At 48.2% G+C, this 17,878-nt stretch overlaps 1 protein-coding gene across 2 annotated transcripts in view; it reads left to right on the plus strand.

The window, feature by feature from the left end:
• Window positions 1-17,563, plus strand: part of RABL6 (RAB, member RAS oncogene family like 6) — a 52,233-nt gene extending 34,670 nt beyond the window's left edge. Inside the window, exons 9-15 of one of the 2 annotated variants that reach the window (XM_042835787.1) lie at window positions 1,919-2,277; window positions 4,455-4,617; window positions 9,825-10,043; window positions 10,747-11,092; window positions 12,905-13,076; window positions 14,894-14,943; window positions 15,535-17,563. In XM_042835787.1, coding sequence (XP_042691721.1) covers window positions 1,919-2,277; window positions 4,455-4,617; window positions 9,825-10,043; window positions 10,747-11,092; window positions 12,905-13,076; window positions 14,894-14,943; window positions 15,535-15,738 — 1,513 coding nt within the window. In that variant the 3' untranslated portion in view covers window positions 15,739-17,563. Of the gene's footprint in view, window positions 1-1,918; window positions 2,278-4,454; window positions 4,618-9,824; window positions 10,044-10,746; window positions 11,093-12,904; window positions 13,077-14,893; window positions 15,496-15,534 lie in introns of those variants that run through there. The other variant, XM_042835786.1, reaches the window with a different exon arrangement.
• Window positions 17,564-17,878: the final 315 nt, after the last annotated feature.

Below are 17,878 nucleotides of genomic sequence, written 5' to 3' on the forward strand. Positions count from 1 at the left end.
GTAGTGCATGTGATGCATCACGCACCTTCCAAACCAGCCTGATGCCTCTCCACACAGCTCTGTGTTTGTGTGTGCAGGAGTTAAGATCTCTCATGTTTTCTCTTTGGTGCGTGAGAAATCCATGCATCGTTTTCAGTGGAGCATGTTGTCACACAGCTCACCTCAGCTGTGAGTCCCATGGTAGGGAGGGTGCTGGGATTGCAGCTCTGCTGGGAGCGTGTAGAGTTGTGGTCAGCCTGGGTAGAATAGACGTGCAGGCCATGCTCTAGGTCCTGGTGGGAGCATCAGTGAGGCTGGCAGAGCAGCCTCAGGGGATAGCAGTGGCAGCCTGGCTCCTCTCTGCTCCTCGCAGGCAGTGCTGCGTTTACAACCCTCGAGCCTGGTCTTCTGGCATGAGCGAGACAAGCTCAGACGTGGTGGACTTGGAGCAAGATTTGTTCCCCAGCCCTCAAGCAGACGACTGTTTCCTCTGCATTGTTGAACATCTTTGCATTTCTGCTGTTCATAATCATCCTGTTCTTTCTGTACCCTGTCCCTATCCCGTGTGTTGATGCTGTCTCCTGACTTGCAATGTCATGGTCCTTAAGTACTCAAATAATTTCAAGGCTAATCCTTGAGTAATTCTGTCAAGGGCTTCTATCTAATAGTGCTTTTTGTGCAATAGTTAGTCTTCCTTTTAGTCCATCCTTTACTTAGGATTCCCATTTTTCCAGGTTATCTAGCAGCATCCTGGGGGTGTTGTTTGCCAGGACTGCAGGCATCTGTGGTCACCGAGCTGTTGATTTGTTTCGTTAAGTGTATTGGGTTGCTGCTCAGTAGAAAATGATATCTCAAGGAGGTTGTAGAGTCACTTAGCCCTTACTTTTAGCTTTCTGCTTTGAAATCATTCCCACGGAGGTGTTGCCTGAACTCCGTGCAGGCCAGGGTGGTGCTCAGTATTGAAAAGTGGTCTCCACCACGACCAGTGCATTGCCTGCAGCACAGCAGATGCAGTTGAACCCACAGCTGTTGTGCACATGAGTTCATGGGGCTTGATGAAACCCCATGAGATGATGGCTAGACTTTATACACAATATATTTTGGCTATCCTTTTTGTATCTCTCACGTGCCCGATGTGTAGCAGATCTTATTTTGAGGCCACTTCCTAGTAAAAGCCTTTTCATTTCAAAAAGCTTGTGAAATGGCTGCTAACCAAAGGGGCTAACCAGCTGCTAACCAGCAGGCTCTGGCTTGGTGGTGTTGTTCAGAAGGACAGAGCATTTTGCCCTTTTGGACAATGCAGGCTTTAGTGCTCTGAGTCAGGAATCCAGCCAGCACCGCAGCGTGTTCCTGAGTTTCTGCTGCTTGGCTCCCTCAGCTCCCACACATGGTGTGTGTGTGTGCAGGGGGAGAGACTGCACCTATGTCTGCTTGTTGTAAGGGTAATTGCAGTCAGCCCTCTGTGAGCCTGTGGATAGCTCTTTTCTTTTGACATTCAAGGATTCTCCTCACAAATCCATTCTTGGCTGAAATAAGAGGTTTTTATAGTGTTCAAATTTTCCTGAATACTTTGATCTCTTCTGCAGAATATGGAAATGTGCCAGCCCTGAAGCACTTACTCCCCTAGAGACACACGTCCAAGAACTGACATAACGTTGAGTTTCAAGCCCTGGCACACTGTTACAATCTGTCTGCCCAGGGAGTTCCCAGCAGTGCTGCAAATGCTGATTTCATCGTGCAGCACAAGGCAGGTTGGGGTTCTCCACACTTCAGTGTAGATGGTGTGAGTTTAGCTCTCGTGGGTGAACCATACTGAGCACAGCCCAGGGATGTCACAGGCCCGTACCCTCGTGGCTCAGCATGTAGCCAAAGCAGCGCAGCCCCCTGCTCTGGGCGTATTTTCTCTACTGATTATATTTGCATTTTCTCTTCCTTGCAGCTTCCTTGAAATGATGGAAGCCCGCAGTCGAGGGCACGCATCACCACTGACAACTAATGGGCAAAGCCCTTCCTCTGGCTCCCAGTCACCCATAGTACCTCCGAGCTCCACATCAACAGGCAGCTCCAGCCCTGGCACCCCGCAGCCCCCACAGCCGCCTTCCACAAGCTCCACCGTCTCTCCTGAACCCCCCTCATCCTTCTCACCAGTGCCTGCACCTGAGGCCCAGCCACCTCACGCGCCTCCACCAGCTGCTGCTTCCCCAGCCCCTCCAGCAGCAGCCCCGCCGCCGAAGCGCAGCATCATTTCACGGCTCTTTGGGACGTCTCCTGCACCTGACCCCTCTCCTCCCCAGCCAGGTGGGTCTAGGCATATATTTCTCTATTTTCCTTTCTCTTGTTTGTTGTTTTTTTTTTAATCCTCGTGAGAGGCTAGGCAGACAGGTGGCCAACAAATGTTTGTTCTGTGTGTGTGCGGCATGTGTCCAGTAAAGCTGCATGCTCACCCTCTTCTGTTGTCCCAGTTGGCGTTTTGGTTTGTCTCTGTGCTGGACTTGGACGAGGACTCTGTCCGTCCAGCTGGCTGGAGCTGTAGTGTGCTTTGTGACAGAGGCACACAGGGGACACTAAGAAAATAACTGTCATCTGCTTAGTGGGAGCACACATGCCTCTGGAAAAGCAAGAAAAATCATTAGAGAAGCTATTTGAAGTGCTGTCTTCACAAAAGTCTTACAGCTCAAAGGGGCTCCTGTTTGTTAGCAGAGAATAGCAGAGTGCTAGTTTTAAAGGTTATTCAACCATAAACGATCACGTAAGTCCAGGCTCTGTAACGGATTCCCCTCTGGGGAAATGTACTCCTTCTGAGATGCTCTGAGGAGGGCAGCATGTCTTCACTTCTTCCATAACGCCAGTGAACAATGGAGCAGAGCAGCGCGGCGTTCAGTCCGAACCTCAGCTGGATGAAGTTGCAGGGCAGAGGCACTGGGGGGTTTGTTGCATTCATTTTTACTGATCTGGACCTTAATTTGCCTGTATTCACTTTGTTTATGAAGCCAGCTGGAGCTGCAGAGCTGGCACTGCCTAAAATCATAAGCACGACGTGGTTTGAATCAGCCTTTGGAAATACCTTCCCTCTCAAACTGTCAGGCCTCAGAGCTCGCAGTGTTCTTGAAACAACGGCACAGAGGAAGGAGGGGTTCTGGGACAGGGCTTTGTAGTTTCAGATGTTGACATCTTTCACTTTTAGGCTTGTACACAATGTTGCTGGATCTGTTACCAGGTGTGACACAGTACTCTCATTTTGGTTTATCTGTGATTCTTCCCACACAGAAACAAACAATAAAAGAGGAGAAAATCCTTCATCAACAAAAGACTTGGTCATATTGTTAAGTACAAAAAAGATAAGCAATTACCACAAGTGTCACAACTTTGGGTTTTTCTGGCTTTGGATTTTTTTTTTAATCTGTCACTGAGCTCAAGAGCTGTTCAGGTTTGTAGCCTGCAGCCCTGGGATCTCAAGATTGCTTTCTAAGAGGGCTGCAAAAGGCAGCAGGGGAAAGCTGATCAGTCATTGAGGTTTATACAGTGTGCCAAGGATTTGCATCTCTACTGGAACCTGCCTCAGGACTAGCAAATTGGAAGGCAGCTGAAAATCACTATCACAGACATTTTCTGTGGGAGCTGCTATGCTGCATTTTTCTTGATGCCTTGCAGCAGTAATTCTTTTAGCTGTGTTTTTTCTTACACTGAAGTTATAGTGTAATGTTAGCAATAGTGCTATTCTATGCAGTAACTGTAAGCTGTGCTAGTAGGGCACAGTGGGCTAGTAGGGCTAGTGGGGCAAAATCTATATTCATAGTGAAGGCTTGCTCACCCAAAAGAAAATAGCCTAGATGTGAAGTGAAATCCAGGCAGGAGAAAAAGGCTTAACATCATAGATTCTGCGAAGGTTAATCTGTTCAGGCTTCCAGCATTCATCTTGATTCCTTGATGGGCAAGGATGTCTCTACAAATAACCTATATTAAAGTGAGTCTATTTGCAGCAGCACTTGAGCTTTTGGTTACACAAGACACCTGAGAGCAGTGTGAACGATGCTGCTTTTCACAGATACAGTTCAGTGAATGAGCGAACTGAACAGTCTGGAAAGGGTGAAAGAATATTGAAGGGATATCACATTGGAGTGATGCTCACAGCATAGGTATAAAAATCTGGTTGTGATCTAGTCAATCAGTGCCAGTACTCACTGTAGAGCAGAATGAGCTACCGTGCTCGAGGGCTTTTCAGACTGGTTTGGGAGCCTGAATCTGCCTGGAGCTTTGTAAACCACAGTGACTGTGTGTGGTCTGTGAGTGCCATCCTGTGAGGTTCTGGGCTGCCTTCAGCATCCTGTTATATGGCTTTCCTCTTCCTTTGCTGTGTAGATGAGGTGGCTGTTACCTGTGTGCTGAAGGTGCCCTGAGCAGGATAGATCTGTAAAAAGCAAATTTCTGTCTCGTTTGTGGTGAGCTGTGTTTTACAACTGCTGTTGCTGATGCAGATGCTGCTGCTGCTGCTCCTCCCCACCCTGCAGCCCCTGCAAAAGTACAGAGCGTGGAGGACTTTGTTCCTGAGGACAGCCTGGATCACAGCTTTTTAGAAGACTCAGCCCCACAGAAGGATAAAGGGAAACCACAGACAAAGCACCATGTTGATAGTGAAAGGTAAGGGAAGGAGGATGGAAGGAAGGTGAGACGGGGGCTTACCATGATGCACAGTCTGAAGAATTGCTCAGGCCTTGCCAACCTATTGCAACTGTTCAGAAGATGACTGCAGAGCAATTCGTTCTCCCCTACTTTTCTGTCTTCTGCTGACTCCTCCTTAATGATGCACACTGCTATTGGGAATCAAGGAATGGCAGTAGAAGCTCATTACCACCTTCTTGGTTTTGACGTCTCCCTTCCATGCTCAGTGTTTAACATTTAACACTGGTTTGCTTTGTGCCAGGAAGACATTTTTCTTCTAAGTGTGATGAAACATTAGAGGTACTTTCCTTCTAGCATGCAATGCACTTTGCAGTATTACTGTATTTTGCCTTATGGATACAGTGCCACTGCCCAAAGAACAGGCATGTTCCTGCATGGCCTCTGCAGCCATTGTAGAAATGTAACTGCTGGGAGCCCTCCATGGTTTATTGGAAGGAAGGCTGGAGATGGTTGTACTCCTTTGGAAATATCTTTGCATGCTTGCCTGCGGGTTCCAGAAAATCTTAGGGAGAGACTTTCTTTTCCTCTGTGTATTTCTACTGTCCCTTCCCAGCATTCTCAGAATGGAGGAGAGCTGAGCTTATGTTCTTCTTTTTTTTCCCTCCTGACTTTGGCTTTTTTATCAAAAAAAAAAAGAACAAAAGATTGTGGTGTACTGAGCTGCTCACACAAGAGGATGTGCAGCAAGGCTGTCTGAAAGCATGCTGTCATTTGAGAGGTGACCTAAGTGCACTCACAGGCTTTGCATCCATCTGCTTGGAATAGTCCACACCGATTGTTTCTTGTCATCACTACTGTATTAACTAGGAGAGTAATTAAACACTGATACAGCTTGTCTGTGAACGTCATGGATTCTGCATCTTTTGACGGCTTTGTCATGATTCAGTGTTCTCTAGTTTAACCACGACAACTTAAAATCAATGTTGTATGCAAGGCTCAATGCCTGTCTAATGCAGGTCAGCCTGAATCATCGTCCCTTGTGGCAGGAGAATACGTGGATGGTTTTTGTTACAAAAAAAAAAAAAAAGAAAGAAAGAAAAAGGAAGGAAAGGAAGAAAAAGGTAGTAGTTGCTAGAAGTGTGCTGGCCTACAAAGTGTCTTGTTCGTGGCTGTGGACAAGCTGGATTATTATTCTGTGTTTAACAGAGAGATGTCAGGAGATCCAACCTTCCTGGGGTTTGCTGGGTGCCCTTAGAGCTCTTTAGCTGCCACTCTTGCTGTAGGAAGGACACTGGATCTTTAGCACAGGCTTCTCTTCTACCAGACAGTTGTTGTTGGAAGCAAATTGGTGTTAAACTGTAAAAAAAGCCAAGCATCCCAAACGGTGACGCCATGCTTCTTGGCTGTAAAGTTGCTGCATTCTTGGCTGCAGTGATGCCCTTCTGTGCATTGTCCCCAATCTTGGTGGCCTTCCAGTGTGCACAACTGATGGGGGCAGAAAAGAAACACCTTTGGGCTTTCCCAGGGTACAGAGAGGGCAGTTGTTCACAGCTTTGTCTTCTGATGACAACGATAATTATGTACAGCTGGAACAATGCTGCTTCACTGAGAGAAGACCTTGCAGCACATCCTTGAGAGTTCAGGTGCTCCTTACCTCTCTGCAGCTTGGCATCTGTTGTCTTCATCTGGTTTCTTGTATAGCTCACACCATGTTCTCAGTTCTATGGCAGTTTTACCTTCCATTTCTTGCCAAAAAGCTGCTATGAACCAGGCGTACTGAAATTTGGAGGTGTGGTGTGTTGTTCTGTCCATCACCTGCAATCACTGATCTCCTTAAGGATGCCTGCTACAGCCCTATGGTGCCCAGGAGCAGTGTAAGGGTTCTGTAAGCCCCATCCCTAACAATCAGCCTCTACTCCAGCATGTAGATGACTGCATGTAGATGGCAACAAAATCTACTGCTGCAGAAATTTATCTCTGAACTGACCTCTGACCATTATAGAGATTATATTTGTTTTAAAAAACAGAAAAATGGGAAGCTGCTTACCCCTTACATCAGTGCACAGCGTGTTTCCTATGTGAAGCAGAGGTAGTTACTTCCTGGAAGCAGGATGCTGTGTAACCAGCCTGCATCCTGGACTCAGCACCATTTGCTTCCATTTGAAAGAATTTGTTTTGAGCTTCGGAAAGAGGCTGTAAAGTCTGCTATCACGTGTTTTAGTAACACTGGGTTGTTTTTCCCTGTGATGTCCTGCAAACATCTCCCTTTCCGTTTTCCATAACATCTCATTGAGCAGTGGAACAGCAGTTGACATGAGGAGTACAGTCGGAAAAAAATGTTTGTTTCTGAAGCATGCCAACCACGAGGAAGGAGTTGTGGCACTTCTTCCCCAAAGATCAGACAGCTGCTGAGACTTTCAGCACTTGCTGACATCTCTTGGTATTGCAGCACAGATTAATGAAGTTAAAGAGATTAATGACGTTCTACCCTTTGTTTCATGGTGTATTACGGTTCTCCAGCCTGCAACAGAGAGCTCCCCAAATCAGTTTCCTTTCCTGGAATGGACTTTCCTGACAGTCCATTTATTCCAGTTTGCTGTTTCAGACCTCACTGTGCTGCTCTTTAGCCTGGTGCCCAGGGGCAGTGTGTGTGTGTCCATGCCAGAGCAGCCAGCCTGGCTCCGGACTCCCCTGGTCCCTGCTGCTGGCCCAGGCTGCCTGCCGCCATGGATGGGCTGCAGGTGTCTGTTTGGAAGTGGGCTTACAGTAAAGTTAATGGGATTCTTGTTGAGTTTTCTCCACGTCACTAGACATCCATCATAAACATTGGTTAGATTTCCACATCCTTCTACCTGGCGGGCTTCTAACTGGTTCTTTGCCTTGTCACCTGTGTTATTTATATAGTGATCTGCAGCCATGCTAGACGAAGCAAGAGACCCTGAGGGCATCGTTTGGTGCATGCTAGAAGACTCCCATCTCCTAGAATATAGCCGTGCAGGCCCATCTTGTGGCATGAGATTCCTTCAGCTTAGCTGCTTTATTAGAGTTCGGGATTTTCCTCTTTCCTTAGCCCCAAAAACTGATGTGGCAAGAGCATTCTGCTGGCTCCTGCTGGGGCTGGCTCCCCTGGCTGTTTGGCAGGGCTGCTGGGATGATGTCAAGCCAGGTCTGAGAGCGTATGCTCAGACTGCAGCAGGATTTTTTTCACTATCAGAAGCTGTTCCTTGCACACAACAGTGGGTTACTCTGAGGAAACCCCGCTGTGCTCTTTGGCCAGTAACCCATGGGCACACTTGTTTCTGGTGGGTACCTGTGCCTGCAGTCATGTTGGCTCAACACTGATGCAGGCTTGGCTGCGTGTCAGGTGTTGGCAAGAGTGTTGCAATGTGCTTGTTGCTGCATGCTCTGAATTCCATCCTGCTGGAATTTCAGGACCACGAGCTGATACTAATTTTGCATCGTCAGAGCTTGTTTGTACTGCAGCAGTGATTTTCCTGCTGTATATTGACTTATTTGCTTTGCTTTTAAACTGTCATTCAGCAATTTGAGTGGAAGTTAGAGAGGGAAGTGGTGCATTCACTGCAAAGAGAGCTGACCCACTTTGTGTGTGTGTGTGTGTGTGTGTGTGTGTGTGTGTGTGTGTGTGTGTTACACACGTGGATGTTCTCTTCAGACTGGGAATGCCTTAGAGGCTGTAAGTCTAATGTGGTGTGTGGTGGAAGGACAGTGGCATTAGCAGCACTCTGAAGAGTTCCCATGCTTAGCAGAGCAGTAAGATGGTGAAGAAATGCGGTGTCAGGATAATATGCTGCCACTTTTTTTAGGATGCAACTCCATTTTCTTTTCAGCACAATTCAAGAGGAAGCACATAACTCAGAAATCCCTCGCTTGTAATTCCTCCAGCCAGTGTGGCACTTGGAGCTGCTTTGGGCCACAGTTCTCTTCTCCTTTGTGTGGGCCAGGCACTTCTGGCTCGGTTTGAGAGCGGCAGTGTTTGTGATGAAGGGGCTCTTGAGCAGCCTGCTCCTGCTGAGCTGGGAGCTGAGCTCTGAGTCCTGAGAGCAGAGGAGTCTTTCAGGATTCCGCATGGAAGGAGCACGGAACAGATGTTACTCCTGCTATAACCCAGACAGGCATTAATTGTAGTAGCTCTTAATGTGCTGTGGCAGCCCCTGTCAGCACAGTGTCCCTTGTAACACAAATGCTCTGCTGTCTGTTGGCAAATATATTAGGTCCTTAACTTGTAAAGCACTAACTAGCCATAAGAAGAGCCAGTGAGTTGTACAGTCAGCTGCACCAGGTTAGTGCCTCAGCATTTCCACTGCGCAGTCCTGTGCAGGCTGTCTGCTGGAACAGTTTCCTTCCAGATTAAGGATTGTAGATTTTGCTGGTTTCTTTTGTGCCTCTCAGATCTGATCTGTTCTAAGCTATAGTCTGTTTTTTTTTTTTTTTCTTTCTGTTGTCTTTGCCTAAGAACAAGTGCTGTTTGTACAGCCTGTATTGATTTGTTAAAGGATGTGGGGATGATACACGGCAGGTTACCAGGAAGCAACCAAGTGTCTGTTGCAGAGAAAGGAAATAGAATCAGGGAAGGTAACTCAAAGGTTCATGAGAGCATGAAAAATGTCTATATCCCTGGCATGAGCAAATCCATCAGAGGGTATTAAAATTGTTGAGTCCTGCAGAAATGCAGACAAGATTCCTTCAGCTGGTGATTTCAGCTGTGAAGCTCTCTATCTAAAGATCACTCGGAAGGCATAACTGTATTACATTCAAGGATCCTGGCAGACTCTTAGCTGTGTCCTTAGGTTAATTCAATTTGGGGAATGCTAAAGGATAGTTATGGTGCCTGAGTATCTGCCTGCTCCAGAGAGCACCAGAGAAACAGAAATAATTCTCAGACACTGATAGTTGCAAATGAATCCCCACAGAAGCGGCAGTATATGATCAAGCTTAATTACAGGATGAGGAGATCAAGGCAGACAGTTCCCACTCCATAATTGTCTCATCCTTGTGTGCTGGATCAGATATGTTGTGGTTGAGGCCCTGCTGAGGTCACAGGCTGCTCTGCAGCAGTGAGACCAACAGTGTGGCTGCCCCACATAGGGGGAAGATGAGCCTGACCTTAGCCCTGAATGCCTGTGAGTGGCACTCTGCTTCCAAGGGGAGGCATGTCTGTCCTAGAATGTCCTGAGGGTGTTGTCTAATCATTGTCCACTTTGCAGTGATGGAGAGGCACCTGGGGGGAACCCCATGGTGGCGGGTTTCCAAGACGACCTTGACCTGGATGACAAAATCCCCAGCAGAGCTGTGCTGGCAACAGAGCGGGTGCCCAGCAAGAACATCACCCTGTCCAGTGAGGAGGAGGAGGAGGAAAAGGCTAAGGACTCCAGGGTCACACTCATACCTGACGAAAGCATTGGCATGGAACGTGAAATAAAAAGGTATGAGGCACAGCCTGAGGAGTGGGATTGTGCTGGGAAACTCGAGTCTCTTCTCACTCCTCCCCTTCTGCTCGGCTCAGGGAAAACCTGGTGTCTCTCTGAGCCCATTCCTTCCGCTGTAAGTTGGAGCTGCATTTGCTTGAGCTGGAACTGCTTTATGCAGTATTTTCTGAGGGGCAGTGGTACTTCTAGCAGTCTTTACGATAAGCTGCACCACTCCTCAGTAGGTTACTTCTGAGAACTGTGCTTCTGTGGTTGCTGGCACATTTATGTTTGCACAAGAGATTCTAACAGCTGCTGAAGGTGTGTGAGGAGGACAGAGGAGTCAGGTCTTGCCGTGGAAGTCATTCTCCACACCCTGTGCTGGAGAACAGTGAATTGAATCACGTTCTCTGCATATCATATCCTGTGGGTAATGTGATTGGATTTGGCCAACTGATGTGGGCACCTCTGCACCAACATCCTTAGGGATGCAAGAACTTTCAGCCTTTGACTTCCTGCTAGAAATACTGAGTGGTTTCTGTGAGAACACACACGTTTCCCCGGGATGAGCTATGTCTCCGAGTCTCCTGTTGAGATGCACATTGAAGCCCTTGAGGCAAGTTCAGCTGTTAATTGGTGGCTGTGCTCTGTTTCACAGAAGCAGAGTGGGGATGTGCACAGGCTCTGACAACTTTTTTTTTTTTCCTTTTTTTCTTTCCAGGTCTTCCAGAAATTCTGTGAAACCACAAAGCGAAGCAGTTCTGACCAAAGCAACTGACCCGAAGCCTCCCGACAGTTTACCTCCACATTCTGGGTCTGAAAGAAGCAGCAGCAGCAGCAAGCTCAGTGCTGGTCTGCCAGCTGCTGCCACCACGCCGGCAGTTCAGGCCCCAAAGACCACTTCCCAAAGCAAAGGACATGCTCTTAAACAGAAAGTGGTCAAAGACGAAAAGCCTGAGGAGTCTGACAGTGATCAAGAGGGACCAATAGCTACTCAAATGCTCTCATTTGTTATGGATGATCCAGACTTTGAAAGTGAGGAGTCTGACAGCCAGAGGAAGAAAATGGTAAATAGCATGCATGGATTGCTGCGCACTGCTGCAGAGCTGAGCTTGAAGTGTTGAGGCACCTCAGGGAGCAGGGCTTTCATCTGCTTTCGTGCTCTCTCAGCAGCAGTCACAGCAAGTCAGGTGCTAAGCAACCTGAAGAGGCTGATTTAAGCACGAGCCCACTAACACTGTGATTGTTGAAGCCACGTGGCAGCAAGGTTTGTGCTTGCAGACTTTGATGTGCTGTTTATCCTTAGTGAATTTGCAGTGTTCAGTCCAGCAGCATGGAAGGTGTGAAGTGCAAAGCCGGTAGATCGTTTCACCCAAAGTTTAATATGTAGAAACATGCACACATGAGAGAGAGAGCAAGTGAGCTCCTTGCAGCCAATCCAGCAATCAAAAGGCCATAACAAATTCGCGTGGCAATTTCTTACTGAAGCAGGAAAATCTGTCTGAGAAAGCCTGTCTGTAGCTGGGGTGGTTGTAATGTATCTGTGATGCTCAGGATGTGGGCGGCTGCCCGGTGCTGGCTGCAGGGCTCGACCCAAACACGAGGTGCAGCAGAGTCCCTTCTGGACCTGTCGTGTATTAAAGATGTAGAAAACACAGGCATCTTCTCTGGGCTCATAGGAAGTTGCTGCTCTGCATGTAGGTATCCCTGATTTCGGTGATCTGCACTGGTAGCCAGCAGAATAATCTCTGAAGAAACTGCACATCATTATTTGTGGTGAAGTTGCTTTTCAGATGTACTCCCAGTGTCTGGGTCAGCTATTGCTCAGGAGTGTTTTATATGTTTGCCTCATTCCAGAAACCTGCAGGAGGATGGTTGTCCCAGTTTCTCTGACCTTGGCTGTGTGTCCTGCTGTTGTTTATTAAGTAGTTTTCCATTCATTTAGCGTTTCAGTACCTGCTTTTCCTGGCACCTCAATATAAAAGCGATGGTATTTGGAGAGAGTTTGCTTCTGGTAACTGTGAGGTAAATGATGATGGGAAATGAGGTTTGCGAGGGCACCAGCTGATGCAGCCGTGTCAGGGAAATGCCCAGCCACTTATGAGTGCTTTTCAAGTACCAGGTTTACTGGTCAGGTAAAGCAGTAAAACCATTTGCAAGAAGGAGAGGGATGTTGCCTAAATCAGCAGCAGAGTGAGGTCAGAATGGAGGGTGTAAAGAAAAAGAGGTTAACAAATTCTGAAGAGGATCAGTTGGCACACAGAGAAGATTGTTAAACTTCACTTTCATTCCCATTGTGCAGAGAGACAGGGGATTTTTGGGGGATAGCCAGTCTCTGCAGCATCCTGTTTAGCCCACATTAAAGGGGAAAATTTGCACGGGGAGCACATTCCCTTTCGAGTTGATGAAGGGATTTATTCTGCAAACGCAGGCTGCTTTCTTGGCCCTGCTGCACGTTGCCTCTGCTGTGCTGGACCTCAGAGCAGGAGAGGTTTTGTCTGTCAGATATGGAAGCGTTTTCAGCTTGTTAGATTTGATTTTCCCCAAAACAGAGGTGCATCTCCAGGGCAATTAAAGGCTGTTGCTGTTGAGCTAAAACAGTTGAAGGTCTCATTTAATCCCTTTACATCAGGAATTTGATTTTGGTACCATGGATGTTGAGTCATCCGCGTGTGATTTCCAGGACCGATGCTGCTTTAGCTCCTTTACCACAGTGAGAAATACAGAGAGCTTATAGGATCACAGTCATTGATTTCCAGCTAGCACCAGCTCAGTTCAGCTGCCCTTTCCTTCCTTCTTCCCCACCTGCTGCCACCTCACATCTCCCTGCACTGGTTGTCTGTAGATTTTGGTTGAACGCTTTGCCTTTGTTTCTCTAGGATGAGTTCCCTGTCCGGGAAGATCTCTCTGAAATATCTGATGATGAAACCTCATTGGCAAAGCCACCACAGCCTGTGAAATCAACAGTCCACTCCTTTAGAATGAAAAATGACTCGGACCTCTTTGGTTTGGGTTTGGAAGAAACCGGTCCCAAGGAGAGCAGCGAAGAAGGTAAAGGTCACAGTGTTTCCCCTCTTGCTGATGTCATTTGTCAGGCACCAGTTTTTTTCCAAAATGGTGTAAGCAAACCCATTTGCACTAAATGAAACACCCTGTAATTTCACACAGTGCCCTGCGTGAGTCTTTCACGTGGTCTAACACAGCATGAAGAACTAAAGTTTTTCCCCCTGGGGGCTGGGGGAACTTGGCTCATCTTATTTCTGTCCCAGCTGGAAGCAGGCTCATATCTTTCACCAGCTGCTTCTGTCAGGCTTCCTGCTTAGGTTTACATGCCTGGGAGCTCTGAGGCTCAGCACTGCAGTGTCCACTCCCTTGACAGTTCAGCTCAATGTGAGCAAAATGCTTGGATGTACTTTGCCAGTTTGTTCTACCTTTGGGAAACGTGGGGTGAGGTTCTTGTTCTAACCTGAGTGTTCCTTTCCCCCTCTCCACCACCCACTGAGGGAACAAATCTTAGTTGTGCAAGTAATTCCTGCTGTTTTGGCATTTCTACAAAGCATCTCCTTATAGATCTGCCTCTAATGTCACCCAGAAAGATGGAAATTAGAACCTTTCTAAGGGGAGAAAAAGCTGTAAGCAGTACAAGTGAGATTTATCCTTGAATGGTTACTCTATCAATGTAAGGAAGCTCATGATGGCTTCCTTGAATGGTTACTCTATCAATGTAAGGAAGCTCGTGATGGCTTCATTGCCTTAGCACTTCCTGCTGCTGAGCAGCACAGCTTGCAGTACATACAAGTCTATGTGCAGAGGCCCAGGTTGGTAACTAAACATCCATCAGGCACTCTTAAGAATCCAACGTGTGTTCCTCCTGTCTCCTCTTTCTGGGATAAATATAACAGCATGTCAGTGATCAGTTGGTTGGAGTTTAAACAGCAGTTTGAGCGTGTGGGTGTCAGCTACCACAGTGTGAAATACGGTGCAGTTACGAAGCGTCCCGTGTAACAGCCAGACAGATCCTCCCCCATTCAGGGAGTCTTTGTGCAAACCCAGTGCACGTTCAGCACTCGCAGCAGCAGCTGAGCTGCCAGCACAGCCGTGTGGGACAAACACTGACAGCGATGGACTCGGGCCTCATTCAGTGCAGTGAAAACAGCTGCTGCTGTCGAGCAGGGCTGCAGCATGGGCGCTTTGGCTCACGGTGACATCATTTCCACATGCAGCTTTAACTGCAGTGAGTGCTGGCTTGCCGGGGCTCCTATCTTCCAGCATGGTGTCTTGAGTCTTCCATTACTAGCTGGACCAAAAGAAACACAAGCCGTGCCTGTGGAATTTCCATCTGCCTTCAGATGTTTAGCAGTCAGAGGCAAATCTGTGGTTCTTCTTTAGTTCTGGAATTAATAGCCTGGTGCCCTGTTCAAGTCTTTGGACCAGTTTGTAGAGCTGATGTCTGCCTTTGTTTCTCTGGCTGTTGTACAATGAGCACCCAGGTCAGTTTTCATAGCACAAATAATGCAGACAATGTAATACTTACAATTAAACTGGATGTATATAGTTAAATGAGAGCCTGTTGTGCAGGGGGCGGTGAGGCCCCAGCACTGTGCCCAGAGCTGTGGGTGCCCATCCCTGGAGGTGCCCCAGGCTATGGATGGGTCCAGGGCAGCCTGAGCTGGGGGGCAGCCAACCCATGGCAGGGGTGGGGATGGGGGCTGTGAGGGCCCTTCAACCCAACTGTGCTGTGATTCTACAAATACCTTTGCATGTGGCTTCAGGACAGAGCATTTTGTTCTGAGGAATAGAGGCAGGGCAGAATTGCATGGATTGCTGTTTAAATGGTGGTTTTTTTTCCTGTTTGTTTGTTTGAACAGATAAACATGCTTCTAAGGAGAAAAAGAAGAAAAAGAAGAAAAGCAAAGAGGTACTATATAATTCATCAGAGCTGATCTGCTGTATTATCTGGCAGCCAGGGAGCAGGGTGGCTGCCCACAGTGTTCCTGGTGGACTGCCTTCCGTTCTGGCTTCCTGTGCTCCTCAGGGTCTGCAGACCATTAACCACTCCTCAGTCTAAAAGCAAACTTAAAGAACCACTGAATTTTGAAAATGTCTGAGTTTGTGAAGTGAAGCAGAGCAGTGCATGTCTTCTGAGTGGAATCTGATGATAGCAACCTGGCTTTTTCCAGACAGAGGGACGTCTCAGACAGAGCTAATCTCAGAGACAGCAAGAGAAGTCTGTAGGAGGCATCATCTCTGACATTTCTTCTTGTCCGGTACAGTGCTATCATTGGGCACAAACTGCCTGACAGACCCTTGCTGTGTGGAAACCAGATGGTCTTTCCTCTCTTCTGTCCAAACTCGCAGGGGGGTCTTCTGGAATTAGTGCCCAGCCAGCCTCAGTGGTCCATGCCTCTCCCTCTGTAAGGCTCCCATCAGAGCCAGGTCTCAGGGCGATTTGTGCTGGGTTACTGGCATGCTCAGAGGATTTATTAATGAACATTTTCTCATTCTGCAGGAAGAAGAGAAGTCTGTGAAAAAGAAGAGCAAACACAAGAAGGGCAAAGAGAAAGAGGAGAGCAAAGAGGAGAAAGACAAAAAGAAAAAGAAGAAGAGGAGCAAGGAGAAGAACAGTGAGATAGATGAACTGGAGGCTTTTCTTGGAGGAGGAGGAGCCGGCACGAGCAAGCCACGAGGAGGTGGGGACTACGAGGAGCTGTAGGCTGCCCACAGTTACAGCAGCAGACTCTTCTGTCGTGGCTGTCTTCATCCTTCTGTACAGGTCACACCAGGATGGGTGCAAATGTGGAAAGCTTTTTGCCGTATATTCACTCAAAACGGAGCTGGCAGAACAAAAGCTTTACATCTGCACTGCTGTTCTGGTGGTTCGTTACACAGAGAAAATCCAGCAGAGATGTGTGTGGGTAAGGGGAAGGTTCAGGGCATGGTTCTCAGGCCCGTTTCCAGGCTGTGATTTCTCCTTCCAGAGATGCCCCTTCGGGTTGCTGGCAGGGTGTAGGAGGTGAAGGGAACCTCTTCCAGCTCCGCCCCTGCTAATGCCACTCCTGCACACCTGAAGCTCCTGTCTTGTTAAGAGGAGTACAACAAACCGTGCTGCATGAATGCATCGTGCTCGCCTGTCTCAAGTCTTTAACTTTTTATCCTTCCTATTTTTTAATGAGAGAGGTGTGTTGGCCATTGCTCCGATCAGCAGTCGATGCTTTAAATCGAGCAGATCGTGTGATGGTACAGCAGCTGCAGGACCAGAGTGAAAGAGAGCGCGTGTGATTGTGGAGTCCTTTGAAAGGGACCTTTCTGCACAGCAGCTTAATTAGCACTCACTGGTGCTGCTGTTGGAATTCATGAAACCCCATTGATTTCCGTGGCCCCAGTGTCTCAGACACTACATGTAAGCTGCTATGCAGTTTGGGAAAACAATGCAAAGTGCAAAGCAAACCTGAAAAAGAAAGAGGAAAAAAATCAGTGCTTTTCTGCATTTCCCACCCTTGAATTTGCATACAGTAGAATCCCCTCCTTTCGGTACCTCTCAGGGACATGACTCATCAAATGAAGATACCCAGAGCTTCAGGACTGTCTGCAGGGCAGCGTTAGCATGGCAAGGCGTTTGCTTCTCAGGCCATTTTCAGTCACGCTTTAAAGCTCCGGCTGCCTCTGCGCAGAGGGACAGCAGCCGTGGCTCTGAGAGCCCTTCCCAGCCCGACCAGTGGGTGTTGAGAGCCCCCCACAGCGCCGCCCTTCCCTCCCCAGGCAGGGAGCTTCCTCCTGCCCCGTGAGCTGGGGAAGCCATTTGATTTTTTGCTTTGAACGTGGACCCGTGGATGAGTGCCTGCTCAGTAGCGTGGGCTGCAGCTGGGGGGGCGCTGCAGAGCTGCCACTGTGTTTGATGGAGCTTGTCAGTTCTCCTCATCCCCTTCTCTTTTGGTTCTGCTTTCCCTTCTGCAGCTCCCTGCACATGCGGTGCATTACATTGCCCCATTGCACCTGGGTTGATCTGAGGTTTGGTTTTGTTCTTCCTCTCCCATTTTTGTTGTAAACTGTCAACCATGAGATCCAAGTGGGGATTTCCTGCTGCGTCCTCATAAGGCAAGGCGTTCTTTTGATTCCTTGTCCACTTCGGAGCTGTTTAGATTAGCAGGCAATTAGCGGCGCTCTTTTTTTCCCCCGGCCCCCCAAAATGCTCTTGTAACTGTTTCCTTACAAAAATAGCTGGGTTTTTCTGCATGAGCAGCATATTGTTCAGATCTGTTTTCCTTTAGCACTTGCTAATTCTCTGAGCATTGCTGCATTTCTTGCAACACTGTAAGGAAATTGCATGGGGCAGTTCAACCTTTGCACGTGTGGGGAGGAATGTTGGCGGGGATGCAACCATTCTGTGGCCTCACCTGGGAGAAGGCGGGCGGGCATCGCAGCTTCAGCTGCCTGCATTCCTGAAAGCGCTTCTGTTCTGTAAAGATTTGGGTCGTGTTCCATTCTGCATCGAAGAATCTGGTACAATCCATTTGACTATAAAGCTCTGTTGTACAACCGCCTCTGTACATCGTCTTCTCCGCTGCTCGTGTGTCTGCCTGGCTGTGAGCTGTGTCCCCTCCAGGACTGTTTCACGGGAGGCGATGCGCAGTTCTGTCGCATTCTCAGACGTGGAGGAAATGGGCGCTGAATTAAAAAGCATTGAGGAAGAGTTGAACTGAACAACCACGAGCTTTTGCCCCCAGGTGGAGGTCTGTCCTGAGGGAGCTGCTGTTGCACACAGCGTTAGGGGGACGGCAGTGCTGCTCAGCTCCACCTGCTGCGTGCAGCTCGGGGCTCAGCAGAAGGCAGCGCAGGCTCCGCGTTCCTCTTGG

The sequence above is a fragment of the Centrocercus urophasianus genome, unplaced genomic scaffold (assembly GCF_019232065.1).
Source record: "Centrocercus urophasianus isolate 14NV4802_14NV808 unplaced genomic scaffold, USGS_Curo_1.0 seq_55, whole genome shotgun sequence".
In the NCBI taxonomy this organism is placed as follows: Eukaryota; Metazoa; Chordata; class Aves; order Galliformes; family Phasianidae; genus Centrocercus; species Centrocercus urophasianus.